The sequence below is a fragment of the Haliotis rubra genome, unplaced genomic scaffold (genome assembly GCF_003918875.1).
Source record: "Haliotis rubra isolate DU_JTF1 unplaced genomic scaffold, ASM391887v1 Scf164, whole genome shotgun sequence".
NCBI classification, from domain to species: Eukaryota; Metazoa; Mollusca; class Gastropoda; order Lepetellida; family Haliotidae; genus Haliotis; species Haliotis rubra.
The window spans coordinates 502,425-524,390 of record NW_025765603.1 but is presented as its reverse complement, the minus strand read 5'-3'; the positions used below and the strand labels follow the sequence as shown (position 1 = coordinate 524,390).

General features: G+C 39.1%; 2 protein-coding genes across 3 annotated transcripts in view; one reads left to right on the top strand and one right to left on the bottom strand.

Moving 5' to 3' along the window:
* Positions 1-238: 238 nt before the first annotated feature.
* LOC124271868 lies at positions 239-19,244 on the bottom strand. Of its 2 annotated transcripts, none has more exons than XM_046707022.1 (11): positions 19,136-19,244; positions 14,259-14,398; positions 12,017-12,173; positions 11,676-11,687; positions 5,732-5,817; positions 4,961-5,058; positions 4,284-4,360; positions 2,894-2,980; positions 2,332-2,406; positions 447-567; positions 239-414 (listed from the first exon to the last, which is right to left on the bottom strand). In XM_046707022.1, the coding sequence occupies exons 2-10, from the start codon at positions 14,369-14,371 to the stop codon at positions 511-513; spliced, it is 762 nt and encodes a 253-aa protein (XP_046562978.1). In that variant the 5' UTR covers positions 14,372-14,398; positions 19,136-19,244; the 3' UTR covers positions 239-414; positions 447-510. The 2 variants fall into 2 exon arrangements, with proteins under 2 accessions (XP_046562978.1, XP_046562979.1); XM_046707023.1 differs by having other exon boundaries at positions 239-418; positions 451-567.
* Positions 19,245-19,577: 333 nt separating this feature from the next.
* The window catches only part of LOC124271867 (delta-1-pyrroline-5-carboxylate dehydrogenase, mitochondrial-like), a 32,225-nt gene continuing 29,836 nt past the window's right edge, over positions 19,578-21,966 (top strand). Inside the window, 1 exon segment of the mRNA XM_046707021.1 lies at positions 19,578-19,713. Coding sequence (XP_046562977.1) covers positions 19,673-19,713 — 41 coding nt within the window. The 5' untranslated portion in view covers positions 19,578-19,672.

The window sequence follows — 21,966 nt, the reverse complement described above, 5'->3', positions numbered from 1 at the left end:
ATGACGTTAATGTGTAATGTGTAAAAATGGACGTCTAAAATCTTTTTCAAACTGCTGCAAAAAAGCATTCAACCATAATGCTATAGAAAGACCATTTACCTTTTTTGTGAGAATTTGGAATTTTAGAGACAAAAGATGTCAGAAAGCCTATAGAGTCAGTCAAACTGAACACTACTGGATTTTAGAAGTTTGAACAAAGTTCTGTTGAGTTGTCTACTTCTAAATGATTCCTACAGGATAAATGTTAAATATTTATATCGTTTATCTGCCCTTCATAACTGTCGCATCTGTTTGAATCTTCCATGACGAAGTCTGTGATCATTTGAAATAGCTCCTGCTGTACTCATCCACTTTACAAATTTTGTGTCCATCTTGTTCTTCCCTCCATGAATACATGCAGCCACTTTGCTGTGCAGACACTAATTCTACCCACTGAATCAAGTTGTAGACTGGTTTCAGCCAGTGCTCATCATCATCATCAGTATCAATTGCTCCATAATGCAACAGCATTCAGACATACATCAGGGAAACCATGTCGTCTTCGTTGTCAGGGGAATCTCGATACAGCTGAAATTGTATATGAACATTTAAGTCACTGGCTTAAAATATTTGAAAAACTAGTTTAAAACCTTATTACTCTTCAGACAAGTTCATAAAACTTCAACTAACATGATCTGAAGCTGAACCATTCTGGTTAACAACTTCTGTGATTACAGGAGCAGAAAAAATATAGCTTTCAAAAGGTTTAAACCAATATGCTGAAACAACCACATACAGATGTATTTGTCATAATTCACTTAAATGTTTCATAAATAGATAAGACCATCACCCACCCTGGAATACATAGGGCCATCTCCCACCCTGGAATAGATAGGGCCATCTCCCACCCTGGAATAGATAGGGCCATCTCCCATCCTGGAATAGATAGGACCATCTCCCTCCCTGGAATAGATAGGGCCATCTCCCACCCTGGAATAGATAGGGCCATCTCCCACCCTGGAATAGATCTCCCTCCCTGGGGGCCATCTCCCTCCCTGGAATAGATAGGGCCATCTCCCACCCTGGAATAGATCTCCCTCCCTGGAGGGCCATCTCCCACCCTCCCTGGAATAGATAGGACCATCTCCACCCTGGAATAGATAGGGCCATCTCCCACCCTGGAATAGATAGGACCATCTCCCCACCCTGGAATAGATAGGGCCATCTCCATCTCCCTGGAATAGATAGGGCCATCTCCCACCCTGGAATAGATAGGACCATCTGGAATAGATAGGACCATCTCCCACCCTGGAATAGATAGGGCCATCTCCCACCCTGGAATAGATAGGGCCATCTCCCACCCTGGAATAGATAGGACCATCTCCCACCCTGGAATAGATAGGGCCCTCTCCCACCCTGGAATAGATAGGGCCCTCTCCCTCCCTGGAATAGATAGGGCCATCTCCCACCCTGGAATAGATAGGACCATCTGGAATAGATAGGGCCATCTCCCACCCTGGAATAGATAGGGCCATCTCCCACCCTGGAATAGATAGGACCATCTCCCACCCTGGAATAGATAGGGCCATCTCCCACCCTGGAATAGATAGGGCCATCTCCTCCCTGGAATAGATAGGACCATCTCCCACCCTGGAATAGATAGGACCATCTCCCACCCTGGAATAGATAGGGCCCCACCCTGGAATAGATAGGACCATCTCCCACCCTGGAATAGATAGATAGGACCATCTCCCCCTGGAATAGATAGGACCATCTCCCACCCTGGAATAGATAGATAGGACCATCTCCCACCCTGGAATAGATAGGACCATCTCCCACCCTGGAATAGATAGGACCATCTCCCAATAGATAGGACCCTCCCTCCCTGAATAGATCTCCCAGGGAATAGATAGGGCCATCTCCCCTGGAATAGATGGAATAGATAGGACCATCTCCCACCCTGGAATAGATAGGGCCATCTCCCACCCTGGAATAGATAGGGCCATCTCCCACCCTGGAATAGATAGGGCCATCTCCCACCCTGGAATAGATAGGACCATCTCCCACCCTGGAATAGATAGGACCATCTCCCACCCTGGAATAGATAGGATCTCCCAGGGCCATAGGACCATCTCCCACCCTGGAATAGATAGGGCCATCTCCCACCCTGGAATAGATAGGACCATCTCCCACCCTGGAATAGATAGGGCCCTCTCCCTCCCTGGAATAGATAGGACCATCTCCCTCCCTGGAATAGATAGGGCCATCTCCCACCCTGGAATAGATAGGCCATCTCCCTCTGGTATTTATTCTCATCCTTTGTTTTACAAATAATACAGATTAATCAGTCACCATATTTAGACTCAGCTGTCTGTCAAAGCGGAGGTTCGTGAGGTCCTCTAGTGTTTGTTGGAACAGACAGATCATCTGGAAACAAAGACATATCGTTGAACTTTAGAAATGGGCGAGTGGTCAAGAACAGTTCTTATTACAACACTGTTATTTCGGGAAGAAAAGGTCAAAGTAATACATATCTGAGAGGTCTAGGATTTAAACTCTCAACAAGTACATCCTTGTATCCAAGGCCAAAATGGGGTGGTGGGGTAGCCTAGTGGTTAAAGAGTTAGCTCATCACGCCGAAGGCCCAGGTTCGATTCCCCACATGGGTACAATGTGTGTAGCCCATTTCTGCTGTCCCTAGTCATGATGTTGCTGGAATATTGCTAAAAGCAGCGTAAAACCATACACACTCACTCCCCAAGGCCAAAATATATATGGTGGGAAAAGTGGTGATATGCTTTCAGTGAGAGGAAGGTGCTAGAAGTAACACACATGACAACCTTCTCTTTCTGTTAACATTAACACGACGCCACCTATAAATGAGCCCTGATGCAAGAGGATGGTGTTGATGTACCTGGTGAGTTCCGTCCTCAGTGTTGGCTTTCCCTGATGAGACCCGGTATCCAGGAATGATGAGACAGTTACAGGCCATCCCCTCGATCTGAAATGGCTTGAGATCACTGCTCATAATATCAATCACTGGATTGGCTGGTCCAGACTTAGTTAATTACAGACTAGCTTCCTGCAGCCGTACTGTTTCAGAGGTTGGCTTTAAACTTGGAACACTGCAGCTGGGATTAAAACATATCAATAAGAAATATGTTGTGATTTCCACTGCTATCGTTTACTATGAGTGAGTATGGTTTTACGCAGCCTTTTGCAATATTCCAGCAATGTCTAGGCAAGGGACATCAGAAATGGGTTTCACACATTGTACCCATGTAAGGGAATCGAACCCGGGTCTTCGGCGTGACGAGTAGACACTTTAACCACTAGGCTACTCTACTGCCCCTGTTTCCTATGGGTTCGATCCCCGACCACGTCATACCCAAAGATGTTAAAATATGGTACTTGTTGGTCCCTGCCTGGCGCTCGGCATTAATGGGTACAACAAGGACTGGTCGGCCCGGAGTCAGTATAATGTGTCTGAGTGGGGTATTCATGCTTCACTGCTGCATGGTATCTCAGTGGGCTAGCACTATAAAACCAGCTTAAGTCTGGGTTAGTACCGCACATACACATACACACGCATGCATGTCGTCATATGAGCGAAATATTCTCAAGCACGATGTTAAATCCAATTTCACCTCACCTCACCTGTTACCTATGAGCATGACTTAATGCTCATGACGTCAATCACTGGAATGTATGGTCATGACATGATTTACACACTGCCAATATATAGTGGATTATATTATCAATCACTGGATGCTTGAATCAAAACATAACAATCTTAACTATGTCTAAATTTTCACTGTCTTCGTTTCTTATGAGTGTGGCTTGATGCTCATGATGTCAGTCATTGGACTGTATGGTTATGACATTATAACAATACAGCTGGAATATTGTTGAGTATGTTGCAAAACAATACATATCTGAAAACCAACACTGTCTTATGTTCATTAAGATTCATTATTACAGGCAGTGAGTTGGGTATAATTATGCATTGCACAGTTGTTCAAACCCTTACTTACACTTCACTCACGTTTAGGTTCAGAATGAATTCCAATATCTCAGTTTAACCAGTACATTAAATTATACAGCACGATTATTTTCCTTCCTATATGAGAGCAAAGACTTTTAAACAAACATTCCTTCTCACATTAAAGGATTTTGGTCCGTTTTCTGAATAAAGCTGAATTGTCACATATTTCAGAATCAATATTTAGAGGTGGTCAAAGCTCTGTAAAAAAGAGATGTCCTTTGAAAGTGTTGTGAGTTGAATGTATTGCAATGACAGTCACCTGTATCATCTGTATCATGGTACAGAGGAATGGATCGCAGATCTTTGTACAACAGGGAAGAGAGGGATGCGACGTCACTACAACAGAAAATGTCTTGGTTACAAAATGATGTTTTTTCACTTGACTGTAACTCAAGTAATCGTTGTCATGTTTTGTCCCTTACTTTACTTTTATGACATCTCTGAAACTATGGCCCATCCAGGTGAAATTATGTATGCATAATTCAAGCAAATGTGTCCATAAAACTTGATCGCAGAATTGCTGTTTGGCTTACAACCACATTGGCCATATTGAAAATGGCTATTTGGCAGTCATCTCAAAATGTATGATTAATGACATCTGTTATACAGCAAGTATGACCTGCAGGATAACATATGATAAGATTTTTTACAAATGATTCATACAGAATTCTAACCAGTTTTTAAACATGGCCACCACTAGTTCCTTGTACAGGTGAGCTACAGAGCCTATACTTGTATATACTTGTTCGCGATTCTCTTCTGCTGTACTTACAGCACAGACCTAACACACTCCTTATGGAAGTCAAACATGTCAAGGCTGAATAGCACAGCAGAACAATGGGAGGTCACTGCCGAAACTGAAGCCCTCTGCATGATCCAGTGCAAGCATACCGGTCATTCAAGACGATTTGGCTACAACACAGAGACTGCACTTACCTGGTGATGTGTTGAATGTATTCTCCAGCATGGGATGGTCTGGGTTGTGTTCTATGTCAACATGGAGGCTGGTCAGGAGTATTATCTTCTCCACATTACTGAAACAAACTATGGAGAATATATACACCATGATTATTTACCTTTGTAACAGTTCCAATGAAGGCCCACTGTGTACTGTCCAGCAAAAAGCATTTGGCCTACAGTGAGTGAATTGGGTTTACTGGTGCTTTGACTAATATGCCAGGTAATAAGGGGCAAAAGCTTTGGAAGAGAAGGAACTGGCATGAAGTTGGCTGATAAGATCTCCAACACCCTTCTATCCTCAAATAGGATCTCTGTCATCCCTTGGTACAGAGATTTGATCACAAACGTCTCACTCGCCCTTCTATACTGAGATTTGATCACAAACATCTCACTCACCCTTCTATACAGAGATTTGATCACTAACGCCTCACTCACCCTTCTATACAAAGATTTGATCACTAACGCCTCACTCACCCTTCTATACAGAGATTTGATCACTAACGCCTCACTCACCCTTCTATACAGAGATTTGATCACTAACGCCTCACTCACCCTTCTATACAAAGATTTGATCACTAACATCTCACTCACCCTTCTATACTGAGGTTTGATCACTAAAATCTCACTCACCCTTCTATACAGAGATTTGATCACTAACGCCTCACTCACCCTTCTATACAGAAATTTGATCACTAACGCCTCACTCACCCTTCTATACAAAGATTTGATCACTAACATCTCACTCACCCTTCTATACAGAGGTTCATTATTTTTCTTGCAACATAGTGGCACTTGTCACCAGGCAGGTGAGTGTTGACCACTACCACAGAGAACTGAAAATATAGCATCATGTGACAGTCATGTGACATTTATTAAAGTAAAACTCAGGGTGATATAAATACACCATAAAATTAATGTGTTTTCTTAGTTGGTGAACAAGTTGAGATTAAACCCTGGGTCATTCAACAACTTTTACCACCATGACAATTAATCCAGTGAATATATATTCCTTAATAAATGATAACCATTATTCAAGGTCATTTCTGAGCATTAAAAGGAACAGGTAGGGACACTTACTTTCCACCAACTGATATCAGCACTGAGATCATTATAACTATGTTAAAGTATGGGTGTTACGATTGTATTAATGTCAAAATGTTTTTAAAAAAAATTAATTTTTTTTTTTATTGTTCCCATCAATACAAATTTGAGTACATGTGTAGCTTTATGTGAATATACATTGCTGAAAGATCAAATATATGTAAATATTGCACATTGAGTTTCAGGGGTTAACAATGGTCATTCTGGATCAAATAATGGGAACAGAGGAAACCATTGGGAGAATTTATCAAAAACATTGTTTCTTTTGGATATAAATTTTTCGACCATGAATATGTCTTTTAAAATCTTTATAAAGTTTTCTAAGCTTGGAATTATTTTTTTCAGGGTTCAAATATAGATGCGTCTTGTAGCAGAAAGTATTGTATGACAATGTTGTGGGTTAGTACTTACAGTACCAAACCAAACGTGAAATTTTGTAAACCGCAATTCCTGTATGTTTTGATTGATCCAAATTTGAAGTTAATTCCCAAATGTTTTTGTTTCCTCACATTCCCAATATATATGACATATGTTTTCATCTGCTTCATTACAGAAAGTACATATTAAATTGTCAACCAGTTTCATCTTTAAAAGTTCTTTTTTGGTATAAACAATTCCCTGCAAGAATTTAAATTGAAAATCTAAAAGCTTAGCATCTTTTATATTTTTTCTATATAGATTAAAGTGAGTGAGTGAGTGAGTGAGTTTTACGCCGCTTTTAGCAATATTCCAGCATTATCACGGCGGGAGACACCAGAAATGGGCTTCACACATTGTATATAGATTAAAGATCAAGGGCCATTCAAAATCAATATCTTTGAATATTTGTTCCCATTTATGGCAGTTATGTGGTAAAACACTATGAGATATTAATGTAAAGTTGGCACTGTCAAATGTGGCCCTGGATGACCAAGGATCATTGACATGAAACAACCTAAAAATTGACTGGAAGACTTCAAGATAGTCTGTACAATTACTGTACTCTGAAATACACATACCAAGACAGTTAAACCAAGTTACCTTGAAGATCATAGAAAGCGTATCATGCTTATAATTATAAAGAACTAAGGATAACATAGGGTGATATAGCTGACCAGGTTTCTACTTGGACAACATTGTTGCATCACACTGAACAAAATATCAAAATAATGGAGTTTTCCAGGTTTAACTGTAAGGAAATTTAATAACTGAACAAGTTCTATAACATGAATAATGTCAAATCTGACAATAACCATGAACAAGTTAGCAGGCTATTATGTCAAACACAAAAATGTGCTTATTGAAAGCCACCATCTTTCTAGGTCATCAAAACATCATACCGGTAAGTTTTAATGTCGCTTTGAAACGGTGTGCCTCTAAATGCATGAACATAAATGACGTAACAATAACGTTAGATAATGTAATGTAAATGAAGATTTTTCACTTAAATCAGGCTATTTTAACCATTAGTGTAAAATCTGTGTGTCAAAACGGACACGATATCCTGTGCAAAAGTGTTATTAAATTTATTTTCCTACACGTTTATATTCATCTACAATGACCTCTGACATATAAATAACGACGTTTACTGTGAATTATATTTCTAAATAGCAGTAATGAAAAAATAAGTTTTAACCCCATATAATCGCCCACCTAAAATAAGCGCCCATGGGCGAATTATTGAGTGGGTGGCTTTCCGGAAAATCCCGGTACTACAAAATAAGTGTATTTGTTTAATAATGAGTTCCACAGGTAGTGTTCTGTTGTTGTGAATCATACTGACAAATAAACAACTCAGTCACTGCACTAAGAATCTAACTGCGAAACCTACCTGAAAATATTAGCAATCTCAAGGTCAGACCAATCGTTTTATGTGTCATAGAATAATATTATATCTTTCAGTCAGGCAGAAAAAATATCTGGTATATATTTTGTTAGGGTTGTGACAGAGTGCTTAGTTTGGATTGAATATGATCTCTAGAAAAGTGAAATCTCAATTTATTATAATATTGTCATCTTAAGACAAGCATGCAACACTCAACCCTCATCTGTCCTCTACCCTGAAAACCAGCAAAACAAGATTGGTCAGACTTATCTGAGATGTTTTATAACAAAATTATGAAAAGTTACTGCTTTAATTAGCATCTACTGAAAGCGGCATCAAACAGCATCTCCAGAATCCCCCAAAACAAATATCATCTGTATCTGTGAACAAATCTAGTTCTTCAAGGCATGCCGCAGAAGTCAGCTGAGAAAAATTCATAACTACTGGTGGCAAAGTGAACCATTAAACTCAACACTGCAATGGTTATGACAGGAAATGATCACTGCAGAATCAGTTCACACGCTAGACTCAAGGTGTTGTCATGCTCAACTAATCTCAACTATTAAAACAGTTTTATTTGGAACCTGAACTGTAATAACAACCCAAGATCACATATTCAATCACTGATTCATGCATGTACATCTGATGTCAGTGTTTGAGAAAATGATAGCCCACAGGACAGTGGCAGGTAGATATCATGTTGGGCTTGTAGTTTCATACTTGTATGGTCCCAATGGCCTGCAGTAAATTTATATGATTTATTTGTCACAATGAGCTGTATATTCTGAAATGAGGGTCTGAAAAGTCTCCTCATGTAATAGACTCCTGTGATAATGGAGATATCAGAAATTGGCAGAATATTCACAAATAAAATCTGGAGAAATATTTAAAAAATGCTAATGACAATTTCCAGGTACCAATCAAAATTGTTCGAATTAGTGATTTTACTGTTGCACAAAAACAGTGAAATGATGACAAAATGCAATGCAACATATTAACTTCAATGTGGTCTTAAGTCATTTTCAAAAGGGGGGGGGGGAGTTTGTACCCCCTGAACCCCCCTCTGGATCCGCCAATGCTCGATTATTTATAGACCGCCACCATATAGCTGGAATATTGCTGAGTGTGGCATAAAACTAAAATCACTCACTCACTACATTTAATTTGGCCATTTCAGAAGAATAATAGAAGGTTTTATCAATAACCTGTTGACTACTTTCTCATCCATTAACTTTCAAGTAATACTCATCACACAATTTAGAAAAACTTGGACTTGTTTAAACTGGATTGATATGAACACTGGCTAAACATAAGGGACTGATTATAATGTATTGTTATGGGGGAGGATGATCATTTATAGGGGGGTCACCCATTTAGTTCTGGGAAGCTAGGGGGGTCATTAATTTTGTACTCATGTACTAGGGGGCCAGCAATTTTGTACATAAAACTATTAATAAACAAGAAGACAAAGTCATCAATATCCCCCGCAATGGCAAAATACTCTTCATGATTATGTCTACGAGTTATGATTATGTCAAATATTTAGGTGTGTATATAGAAAAGTGGAAGGAGAGTATTGAAAGGTTTTTAAAGTTCTGCTCCAGAAAGGAGCACTATCACCAATTTCAGTCTAAGTCAAACTTGTTGCCATGGAAATGCCAAAAATATTTTATTCAGAAATCCAAAACTACCAAAAGGCACCAGTACACCACCAGACCAATCTATGTGCCAAGTTTGGTGAAGAAACATTGAACGTTTTTAGAGTTCTGCTCCGGAAAAGACAAATGTGCACGGACGGAGTCCATTTAATACCCATAAAAACGTTGGAGGGGATAAATATGCTAAAAATTGGGGAGAGGGGGAGATGGGTCATTGTGTTCCTCATACTAAAGAAGTTGACATCCATAAAACTCTCTTCCTAATGTGTATCACTCTTAAATGCCATTCAAAGACATGACTGGTAAACAGTATCCAACTCATCATGCTGATCACAGGAACTAACACCTCCATCATAACATCAGCGTTGCAAACCCCCCGCCTGCATGACTGTCCGGGACGGTCTGTTTTGCGACCGGACGGTCAGTTTAAAAATGTTGCACGCCCGATGGTCTGGATGTTAAATCAGTGTAATTTTGTAATGTATATAATGACCAAAGCCTTGACTAAAAAACATTTGAAAACGTGTGTTATTGTGACAATAACCTGACATTAAACAGATCCCTCCTCTTATTAACGTAACCTTCTTTCTGTTTTTCTTAATCCAGAAAATTCTGGACTGGCAACTTTCCAGCCGGTCTGGTAACTTTTGAGAGTTACCAGACCAGTTGTCTGGCCGAAATTTTGGGGAGTTTACAACACTGATAACATGTTATCATTATCTATTTTCAAGCAACCATTGCTAATAGTCTATAAGCCTTAGTCAGTGGAATTGTCTGGCATGTGTTTCTAGGTTACAATATTCAGAAAAAATGCAACAAAACAATTAACTATGAATGTGATAACCACAATTTTAAAACGAGAAATATGGGAGTTAAACAGCCATAATCCATTAGATTTTTACACTTGGTGCCAGTCTGGAAACATCTACATTATTCATGTACTCACAACACACTGCAATGCATTACGTACAGGAGCAGGAAACATGTGGCCAGGCTAGCAGCTGGTGTGGCAGTATATAATCCAGTGTCAGTGCGATTCACGTTACAGTCTTACTGATAAGGAAGATAGTTTTATTGATGTCAACTTCTTTATTATGAAGTTTTACTAATCTTTTTTAAAGCTTTAGCCTGCTGAATTAATTTCATCATAAGGTGTTGTAAAGAGGGTGGGTGATTTCAAACAGTTGGTGTGTCATTAAATAAGGAACAACTGAACCACATTAATACTAGATGGGAAAATGAACATTATTATCCAAAAATATCCTGATATTTTCAAACATACAGAGGTTAAGGCCATAGTAAACACAATAATGTAATTTTTCATGAGTTTAACTGAATTACTTGATTGATAGTGGAATGTGTTTCATATAGGAACCTGTATAAGGCCGTTAAATTAGCACAAACCAATTTCAATATTCTTGTCTCCGAGATCTGTGTTTAAATTTGTATATTTGTGTCAGCAATTATGAGCATGACGATAAATTAAAATACATTTCTGAAAAATAATATTTGAAAAGAAATTGTATTTTCGATGTTGAAAGGATTAACCTTAATATATACCATGAGTGGATGGGTGGTTGAGTGGTCAAGAGGTTGAGTGAGTGAGTGAGTGTCGTTTGAAGAATTTTAAGAAACTTAACTGAGTGAGTGTCTTTTGAAGAATTTTAAGAAACTTAACTGAGTGAGTGAGTGTCTTTTGACGAATTTTAAGAAACTTAACTGAGGGAGTGAGTGGCTTTTGAAGAATTTTAAGAAACTTAACCGAGTGAGTGAGTGGCTTTTGAAGAATTTTAAGAAACTTAACTGAGGGAGTGAGTGGCTTTTGAAGAATTTTAAGAAACTTAACTGAGTGAGGGGCATTTGAAGAATTTAAGAAACTTAACTGAGTGAGTGAGTGGCTTTTGAAGAATTGACTAAACATACTGAGAGTGAGTGAGTGAGTGAGTGGCTTTTGAAGAAGTTTAAGAAACTAAACTGATTGAGTGGCTTTCGAAGAATTGACTAAACGTAACTGGCATATCATGCTTGGTGACTTGGCATTGAATTAGTGTCTACAGGGTGTTACTGTGACAAGTTCCATATAAAACAAACTGTGTAAAAGTGTGACAAAATAACAATAATTGTTTACCTCCTCAGCATCCTGTACAAAAGATCATTAAATCCTATAAAACACATTTTCTCAAATCTTATGGCTTACAAAAAGGTACCTTCGAATCAATTGGAAACTCTTGTTAAGGCATTACTGAACATGTTTCTGCAGAACATGACTAGGAAAATTTAGAACTGTATTCAAATGAAGCTGCATATTCAACTCACACAATACTCATAAACCCAGCTTTAACTAACAAAATAATTGCCATTCAAAATAAATGTAACAAAGTCCCGATATGAGATATCATGATTATCTTTAAAAAATGATTACTTTATAAATAGTTCTAATATTAGGTCAGTGTCACCTTCACCCTTTACCTGTTCATATTTACAGTTGAGGATTTGGACTGACTGGAAGTCTTGTTCAGTAGCTTCAGGGGCCACATCTCGTACGCATGCTGGTCTACAATTGGCTATCTCAGGAACGTCAAGGCTGTAGTACTCTTTGCGCATATTGATTCCAAGTAGGGCACGACTAGAAAAAGGACTAAATCATTTCACATTAACTGTGTCAGAAACTAAAGAGGTTTAAGGGCTTGTTCATCAAAATCTAGGGACCTAACTATCTGTTTTTGAATATCTAAGGGTAAATGTGATGACCTCTTGACTTTCAATTTTAAAAGTGGGTGAGTGAGTGAGAGTGAGTGAGTGAGTGAGTGAGTGAGTGAGTGAGTGAGTGAGTGAGTGAGTAAGCTTTAGACCTTGTTGAATTGCTTGTCTATCAAAATGGTTCTGTGAACCAGACTATTTTGGATGGCAACAAATCTTACATTTTCTGTGTCAAAAAAACTAGTCTTCATTTAATCTACAATTTAATATTTAATCCAATAATTGGACGGAATTATTCTCCATCAACAGTCACCAAGCCAGTCGGGCCAGTGACTGTGGAGATTTACTGGCCCGAGTGGATTTTTACTAGCCATGGGCTTGCGGGCCATGGCTATTTCGGACACTGATCCCAACCAAAAAATCCAAAAGGAGCCTGGAACAAGTGTTACCGAGCTGAGGCAATCTAGACTTGCCCAATCATTTTAGAATTGAGTTTTAAGTCCTGTTTCTGTTTATTCTCCAGGGTCAGACAAGGCAGCTGGGTCCTTCAGTCATTAACATGGATGGACATGAAATGAACGTGAGAACATGCCCAATGGGGAATGCTGAGTTAGCACATTCGCCTCTCTTACATCTGTTACTCAGCAAATTCATCACAGGGGTCATCTGGGATTCAAAGTGTCCTTGACAGACAAAATTTGGAAAAATAAATTCTTAGATTTTTCACAACTGGGATTTTTCTAAAGTTCCTTTTTTTCGGAGTATCCTATTTTTCATAATTTCAGAGGTATTGTTACATTGTATTTCAGTATTGCATTAGAGCATTAGAGAAATAATGTAAAACAAAGCATTAAAGTCTTTTCCTCTTTCTTGGCGCTCTTATAAGTATCTGGGGTGGTGGGGTAGCCTAGTGGTTAAGATGTTAGCTTGTCACGCCAATCGTGAAGTACAATATGTGAAGATGTCCCTCGCTGTGATATTGCTGGAATATTGCTAAAAGTGGCATAAAACCATACTCACTCACTCATTCATAACCATCTGAAATACAAGTCACCTTTGCAAAGCACTGTTATAATTAAGGCCAGACCAATTTTATTTCTTGTTTTACGGATTTTTGTCCTCAGAAAACCTAAAGGCAGGAAGGAAAAAAAATAAAAATAAACTCTCCAGTCAAAGTAATATTCTTTCTAAATACTCAAAGTATTTTACTTTTGGCAATTTATGAAGTGTATATGGGGCAAAAACAATCTAAAAAAATTTCTTATAAGTTTACATTTTTGACCTATAAAAACATTAGGATTATATTTTATGAGCGGGGAAAATTAATTTTTATTTTTTTTCTTATTCTTGAAAAAATATGACAGGTGGATCTGTAAAACAAGAAATAACATTGGTCTGGCCTAAATTATTTACTTATGGTAACATAAATAGGGATTTGTCATTCCAATCTGGAAAATTGTATTGATGCTTGGGGCTCAATATGGATTTGAGTGTGCATGGTTGTCTGTGTGGTATAATGAACAAGTCAACTAGTCCTTGTTGCATTCTCCTAACACTGAGATCCAGGCACAGTAACAACAAGTACCACATTTAAAGTCTTTCTTTGAAAAAAGCTGGGGATCGAACCTCAACACTTGGCTCTCCAGGCACAATAGACAGCAGAAAAACTGAATCTGGTACAAAAATATTGAATTGAAAAGTTGTTTCTAAAGAGTGCTTAAAAATAGAACAAATAATAGGGGTTGGGGAAAATTTATGCAAGGTCACAAGTACAAATTTTATTTTCAAAAGCCATAAAAAGCATTAGCATTTATTTTTTTCAAATAAACCAATAATAATACTAGGCTTCACAAATTCATGTTTATCTTAATTTGGGCCTCACAAGCTATTGGTTACACTATAAATCTGTAAACCTCATATAACACATAAATATACTGTAGGTCATTAACCGATCTGACAAAATGAAATATGAGTAATGGCCAGATGTAAATGAGGTGTATATATACACAACCTGCCAACCGCTGCCACATCTGTGTATGCCAGGAATACAGTCTTCTTCAGATGGAGCTCTCCCGTATCTACAGCAGGCTCTACTGCAGCCTTCAGGCTCTGTTCTCCAGGCATCGTTGGACTTGCTTCGTCGTCTTCTGTCTGATGAAAACAATCACTGTTTCAGAGGCCCAGATAAGCTGCGTATCCGGGTAAAATACACATAGAAAATTTCCAATTACGCATTGAAAAAATAATTGTTGCGTACCAATTATGCATTTAAAATGTGTGGATATGCAAAAAGTTTAAAACAAATGCGTACAGAATATATTTATAAAAATCACTTGCGTAATGAAAAAGACATTGATTGCTATCAAGTTGTACTGTTAGTATAGGACAAGTGTTGTACTTCAGTATAGGATGAGTGATCTTTTATGAAATCATTTCCATTATATTAAAGTTGGTTTTGATTAGGTATGACATAAGGCAGAACATACCTGCTTAGTAAACTTACTCAATGACATAATACTTAGGTGAGTAAAATGACTGAAATACGCACATATTTGAAAGCAGTGGGTAACAGAAAATGAAATACCCACTCAACATTCATAATACCCACTCCCAAACAATACAGTGGGTACAGTACCCACATGAGCTAAATCTTATCTGGAGCTCTGCTGTTTTAAGTGAGTGGGTGTGTGAATATGGTTTTCCGCTGCCTTTATCATTATTCAGTCAACATCACAAAGGGGAACACCAGACATGGGCTTCACACTCAAGGGCGGAAATGGTGACCTCCCAAAAGTTAGACGTCCCAAAAGTCAGAGGCGTTAAAACAATAAAGGTTATGGTTGGTTGCACTGAGGTTCACTACACTGTTACCTTCGTTAATTAATGGACTACTCCAAACATACTAATCCAAACACAAAGAGAAGAGATTATGGATAACGACAATGACTTTATTTGACATGAAACAATTTGGTTGTATTTTTGTTAATACGTTGCTTTACAACCAACCTATGTTTAAAAACATAATTATTAAGTGAGTTATCATGGAATAATAATTCATGGGAAAATTCATTATTAATTATAACCACTACAAGCGATATATTATGGTTCAGAATCAGATATTAGGAAAATATTAATATAGAATATTAGTTTCATCACGTATCAGTAATAACTTAGAGAAAGACACCAGTCAAAAGTAGTAAAACTCATCTCACAGACATACTATTAAAAAAGGTATAAGTTATGACTGCACAATTTCACAGATGTTTAAGATAAAATCCTAGCCTAAGGTATCAAGGACTCAAGCTGTCAGTAAGACAAAGTTATGCCTCTAGAGACAGTTTATTAAACTGTTTTGATAAAGTAAACATGTCATCATCTATATTACAATAACATTAACACCAATTTAGGGTCATTAAGACATGGCCCAGAGTAAACGCATCTATTATTATCCAAGCACACATCAAATTAGGTTCGTTAAGATCTAGCCCAGGGTAAGCATCCCAGCATCCAGTAAAAGTGCCAACGAGATTAGTGCCAGTTGAAATAGGATTAACAGGATTAAGAACTCCCGCTGTCTGGTCATTGATGTTGTTTTTTGTTTACGGCATTCCACGCCTTGTCCTTCGGAATCAGGGCGCTGACTTCTTTCAGGATACGTCTGATCTGGTTGTACACGTGAAACGAGAATACAGACCGACTCAGCGCATCATGACGAGTGTCGTTCAACGTCACGCTGCACCCGGTGGTCCAGCACCACACGGCGAAATTGAATTGATTCTGCCAGAACTGCATCGGGTTGTTAAACCAAGCGTGTACCGTTTTCACATTCGTGACCGAAAACCCATAAAACCCGAAAACACGTCGATGAACTGAACTATGAAATGTAAACCATCCTTTGCATCGACCACAATACTCGGTTGCGTGAGATCGGTAGCTCTTATCTTATCACATCTAGAATAAAACACTCCCGGTTTTACATATTTGAATGGTTATATATAGTATACATATCTACTTTTTCAATATGTACGTGATGCTTCCGGGAATAACGAGCGGCAAGTCCGTTCAACTGCTGCAAGCGATCGATAACACGTCCGGTCAGCTTGAAGTCGTGCTCTGCGATATCACCTACTACCCACGATGGACCAACATCAACGGCAGAAACAACAGGCTGTTCGTCAATAACACCCACAACCAAATAACAGATGGCTACTACAGCGTGTGCTCGCTCAACGAAGAAATCTTCAAACCCGTGGGAGCCGAACTCAAAATGAACGACTCGAACGGCACGGTCATGTTAGCCAACAACGGAAAAAACGACTTGAGACTCAGATGGCCGTTGGCTTAAACGCTCAGGTTTACATCGAACGACATACCACCAGAAACCACCGTGACCGGCACGAAATTACCCGATCTCGTTCCGTATCGCAAACTGTCCATTCATCTCGATCAGCTGAGCACGACCAACAACGTTCATGGCGAACGACCTTCGACCCTGCTGAGAGCCGTGCCAGTTAAAACGGAAAAGTACAAGGACGGCAGAACCGAATGATTTTCGTCGCGGCAGTACAAGAAATTAATCCGAGGCAACATCACGGAATTGAAAATATCAGTTTTAGACATTAAATACGATCCCGTAAGTATAGGATATCTCAGCGCGACGCTGCACATATGACAATGACGGAGTCTCAAGGACAAGGAACACACGTTAGAAAATGCGCCAACATAGCGATCTCCAACCTCTGGGACACGCGTGGATTCGACTCTCCCCACATTTTCACAAAGATCACTACCTGACGAAAGTCGTGAAAAACGGAATGCTTCTCGTGGCTTATGTCCCTACGCAAAGACACAGCGTGATCGTCAGCACGTTGAGGCAAAGAGTAGCCCACATGCTGTCGAGCAAACCCGGGACGCAAAACGTGGGATTGCAGATGGTGTGGGAATTCGACAGCGTGGTAGACGTCCTGGAAAATCTGCCGGCGAAATCGGCATTCGGCGAGGAAAACACCTTGTATGTCCTGCACTTAAAAGACAACGTATACGAGCAGGTGTCACTAGCAGACTTCAAACAGCCAGACTGGTTGATCGACATGACCCTCACCTCACCCCACATATCTTTTAAAAACAATGGTAACATCTCCAAAATTACGAACAACGGGATCCTTCTCACGTCTTTCACTCCAGAGTTTGATGTACAAGTTTTACGAATACCAGGTCACACGGGCAACATGTTAGCTTCAAACGACGTGGCTTCATATTTACGATACAAAATATCTGCAATGATACAGAGGTATTATGACTCAACGTAGAGCTACAAGAACAAACACCACCAAAAACACCCAACATGTTTACACTTGCAGCTTTATGTATGCATTTTGCTGGGTGAGTGAGTGAGTTTAGTTTTACGCCGCACTCAGCAATATTCCAGCTATATGACGGTGGTCTGCAAATAATCGAGTCTGGACCAGACAATCCAGTGATCAACAGCATGAGCATCGATCTGCCCATTTGGGAACCGGTGAAATGTGTAAAACCAAGTCAGTGAGCCTGACCACCCGATCCCGTTAGTCGCCGCTCACGACAAGCATAGTTGCCTTTTGTGGCAAGCATGGGTTGCTGAAGACCTATTCTACCCTGGATCTTCACGGGTTCATTTTGCTGGGCTGTGACAACATACATAACTTTCACATTCTAGTTTGGTAGGAACTCAACAGAGTAAAATGAATTTTATCATCTTATCTATTGATATTATTTTGATAAATGAAACTGAGGACTTAAGGGACCGTTCATAATTTATGGCTAGGGGGGTGATGATGATTTTTATGGAGACGCTTGTACAATGTGAATGACCCCACCTAAAATTTATGTACAAAATAAGTACCCCCCCTGCATGTCATGTACAAAAAATGAATGACCCCTTCCCCTACCCATAATTTCTAAGCATATTTTTATGCACAAAATTGATGACCCTCCCTAGTACATGTGTACAAAATTGATGGAACACACCCACACACCCCACCCCTAAATCATCATCACCCCTAGCCATAAATTATGAACGGTCCCTTCTTTGTTTTAATGCAATATGGAATAATGGAAATTGAATGACTCCATCAAAAATGTTTGTCTGTTTAATGTTTAACACCACATACAGCAATATTCCAGCTATATGGTTCTAAGTCTAAATACTCAAATCTGAACCGCCTCCGTGGTGTAGTGGTTAGAGCGTCCGCCTGGAGAGCAGAAGGTCGCAGGTTCGATCCCCGACCGCGTCATACCAAAAGACGTTAAAATATGGCACTTGTTGGTCCCTGTCTGGCTCTCGGCATTAATGGGTACAACAAGGACTGGTCGGCTCGGAGTCAGTATAATGTGTCTGAGTGGGGTATTCATGCTTCACTGTGGCAAGGTATCTCAGTGGGCTAGCACTATAAAACCAGCTTCAGTCTGGGCTAGTACAAGCAGCCGCACATACACATACACATACACATACACACGCATGCACGTCGTCATATGAGCGAAATATTCTCAAGCACAACGTTAAACCCAATTTCACCTCACCTCACCTCACTCAAATCTGTACCTGACAATCGAGTGATCAACAGCATGAGCATCGATCTGCACAATTGATTTAGTTATTTAATTGGGATATGATGACACGTGTCAACCAAGTCAGCGAGCCCACAGGGACTTTTATTGCTGAAAATAATACGTCCTAGGTCCAACAGACCACCCGATCCCGTTATTTGCCTCTTACGACAACTTGACAAGCAGGTGTTGATCCATCTAACCCGGATCTTCAGGCTGTCAAAAATGATTATGTCCACAAGCGACAACATAACATTCATGAATCAGATACAACGTAGCTGATAATTAATAACAGTAACCTACACAGGTTGTGAAACTATTCGACACCTGTCACAAACGTGTACACACAGAAGCTGGAGATGCTATTCCACTATTATGTGACTTCTGAATCTGTCATTCATTATCAGAGACAAAACTTACTTGTTACATGAACAATCATTGGTTAACATTGCCAATGTTTTGATGAATAAATCATTTTCGTTGGTTGACCGAATTTTATGTTAAGCGCCTTTTGATTGGCTAATACTTTACACACCTCCAGAACCGGATCACTGTTCGTGTATGAATATATAAATTCGCTTACTTACATACAAGAGCTTTATTTTACTCTTTCTTTTGAAAATATACGTTATATTAGAATACACATAGTAATACGTAAATGGAAGGATTGAAAAATAAAATAGACACTATATCTTTGTCGGACTATGTTGCTTGCGTAGTATTACGAGCATCTGTGGACGTAAGGCGGAACTCACGCCGAGACCTTGAATGCTCGTTTGGGAGCTCAGTCGTTCTGACATTTGAGGTGATCACGATTGTCTTCACATCATAACAGTACTCATGGCTTTTCTACTGAAGAGGAGCAAGCTCACTGTAACATGGTGAATATTTCTGTGTTTGCTAATATTCTAGTAATAGATTAAGGGATCCTCTTTCAGTAGCACTCAGAGGCAATTATCAAGAGTCATATACGAGTGACTTCGAGTTTCAACTTTCAAGGCCGAAAGGTTTCCCAGTTCAGTTAGGTCAACTGCATATAACAGTAGTCACGCTGAAGGGGTCGTTGTCGGCACGGGTACTACAGATGTGTACCCCAGGTACCTCTCCTGATACTGTATATTGTTTTGTTTGCTCTCCGTTTGGAACATGAAACCTTAATCATTAAAAACTGGTACAGTAGCTCACCTTATCTGCAGCTGATAATCTCGAGGATGAATTGATAAGTAATATTGTTAGTGCAGTAGTGCAGTAAAGAAATATATCCAAGGTGGATATAATATATATATAAATGGCCTACCTTTAGAATACAGCACCACAAACTTTAAAAATACGTCATAATACCCTTTTACGTAATGTAATGTGATTTTGTTCGAAAGCAGGTTCGCGAAACAATGCCCTATGACGCCTGCATGGCAACACGGTTGTCTAGCTCAGCGAGTGCGTATAAGCTCCGCTCACTGGTGTTTCATCTCTACGAGCTATGTCATTGCATAAGCCCAACGATGTTGAGAGTTTCCAGTAGTTGTATACCGGCGGATGCGCAATATTTTGCAAGCACCAGTTTGAAATATTTTCTTTTTTCACTAATACGCTCATATTTATTTGTATTACGGGGTGCTGAGGTGTTATGTTTTGTGTATTATTGTATTTTTTAAATTTACATATATATTTTTGTCATTTAGTAATTTGCATCATTACATAGAAATAGGGCTTCCACGGGTACTCGAGTACTCGAGGACGGGTCGGGTTTAGCTGGACTCGAGTCCATTTTCTAGGACTCGAGGACTCGAAAAGGGCAGACAAGTCGAATTATTGGGTAACGCTGACAGACTGTCTGTCAGCCCCATATGCTAAGCATGAGCGGCCGTTATAGTCTAATATTAAGATAAGATATAGATTTATTATCCCGGAGGAAATTCTTATACATTCAAACTGTCTCAAAACGAATATATACACAATTCACAAAAATATGCACAATAATTACATGCACAAAACGAATGCTATTTGCACAATAAAACTGACATGATATAATTCAATTAACCACATAGGTAAAGAGGCTGAATATTTCTAGTTGTAATCATATGATGATGATTCAAAATATTTGTTGCATTCACGAATACTTGATGGTATGAAAGACCGCCGAACTCCGTTTGTTTTGAGGGAAGGTAATCGACAGCAGCGTCCAGAAGGAAGTAGCTCAAAATGGTGAGATAAAATATGTTAACTATCAAATCTAATTTTAGTTGCCTTTTTGACAGTCTGGCGCTTATAGATAAAGGGAATATACTCGAAAGACACTCCAGCAATTTTGCAAGCAGTATTAACAATATTGAAAAGTTTGTTTTTGTTGCGATCAGGCATACCCCCATACCAACATAAAAAATTGTAGGTGAACACACTTTGAATAAAGGTTTGATAAAAAACCTTTACGGTTTTGTCAATGCCTTGGCGATAATAACGTTCAGAATCAGAAATTATGCCAGTAACAGTGGCGTCATCTGCGAATTTCACAGTAACAAGTCATTTATTGACAAGTAACAGTCAATGGTATACAAAACGAAGAGTACGGATGAAGTTACACAGCCCTGTGGAGCTGCAGTAAAGGTTGAGAGAAAAGAAGATTAATAGCCATTGACACTGACATACTGAGTTCTATGTACCCTGAATTCTTTAACCCATATGATAATGCTTTTATTCACACCTAGATTAAATAGTTTACTCCTCACACGGTGTGGCTGTATGGTATTAGTTGTTACAAGTCTGCAGATGAGAGTAAATATTATGCATCGTTTGAGATTTCACTTCTTAAAATGATTAGGTAACTATCTTGCCAATTGATAGACATGGAGAAAGATAAAAAAAAAAGTATAGGCATATCTTGATCTGGATAGTGGAAAGAGCAAAATAACCCAATGCCGCCTGTGCGGTATATCACTGCGCTATGCAGGCAGTACAACCAGCTAGTTAGGTGAAAAAAAATATTTGTCAAGAAAACATCCAAATACTGATTCTGACCAATAGGAAATGTTAGTCACACGACGATATGATATCGGAATGAAGTAAATGTTCACTTGTGTGATCGGAACACATGTCATGCAAGTTACGCTACCGTTTGCTTAAAAGGTATGAAGTTC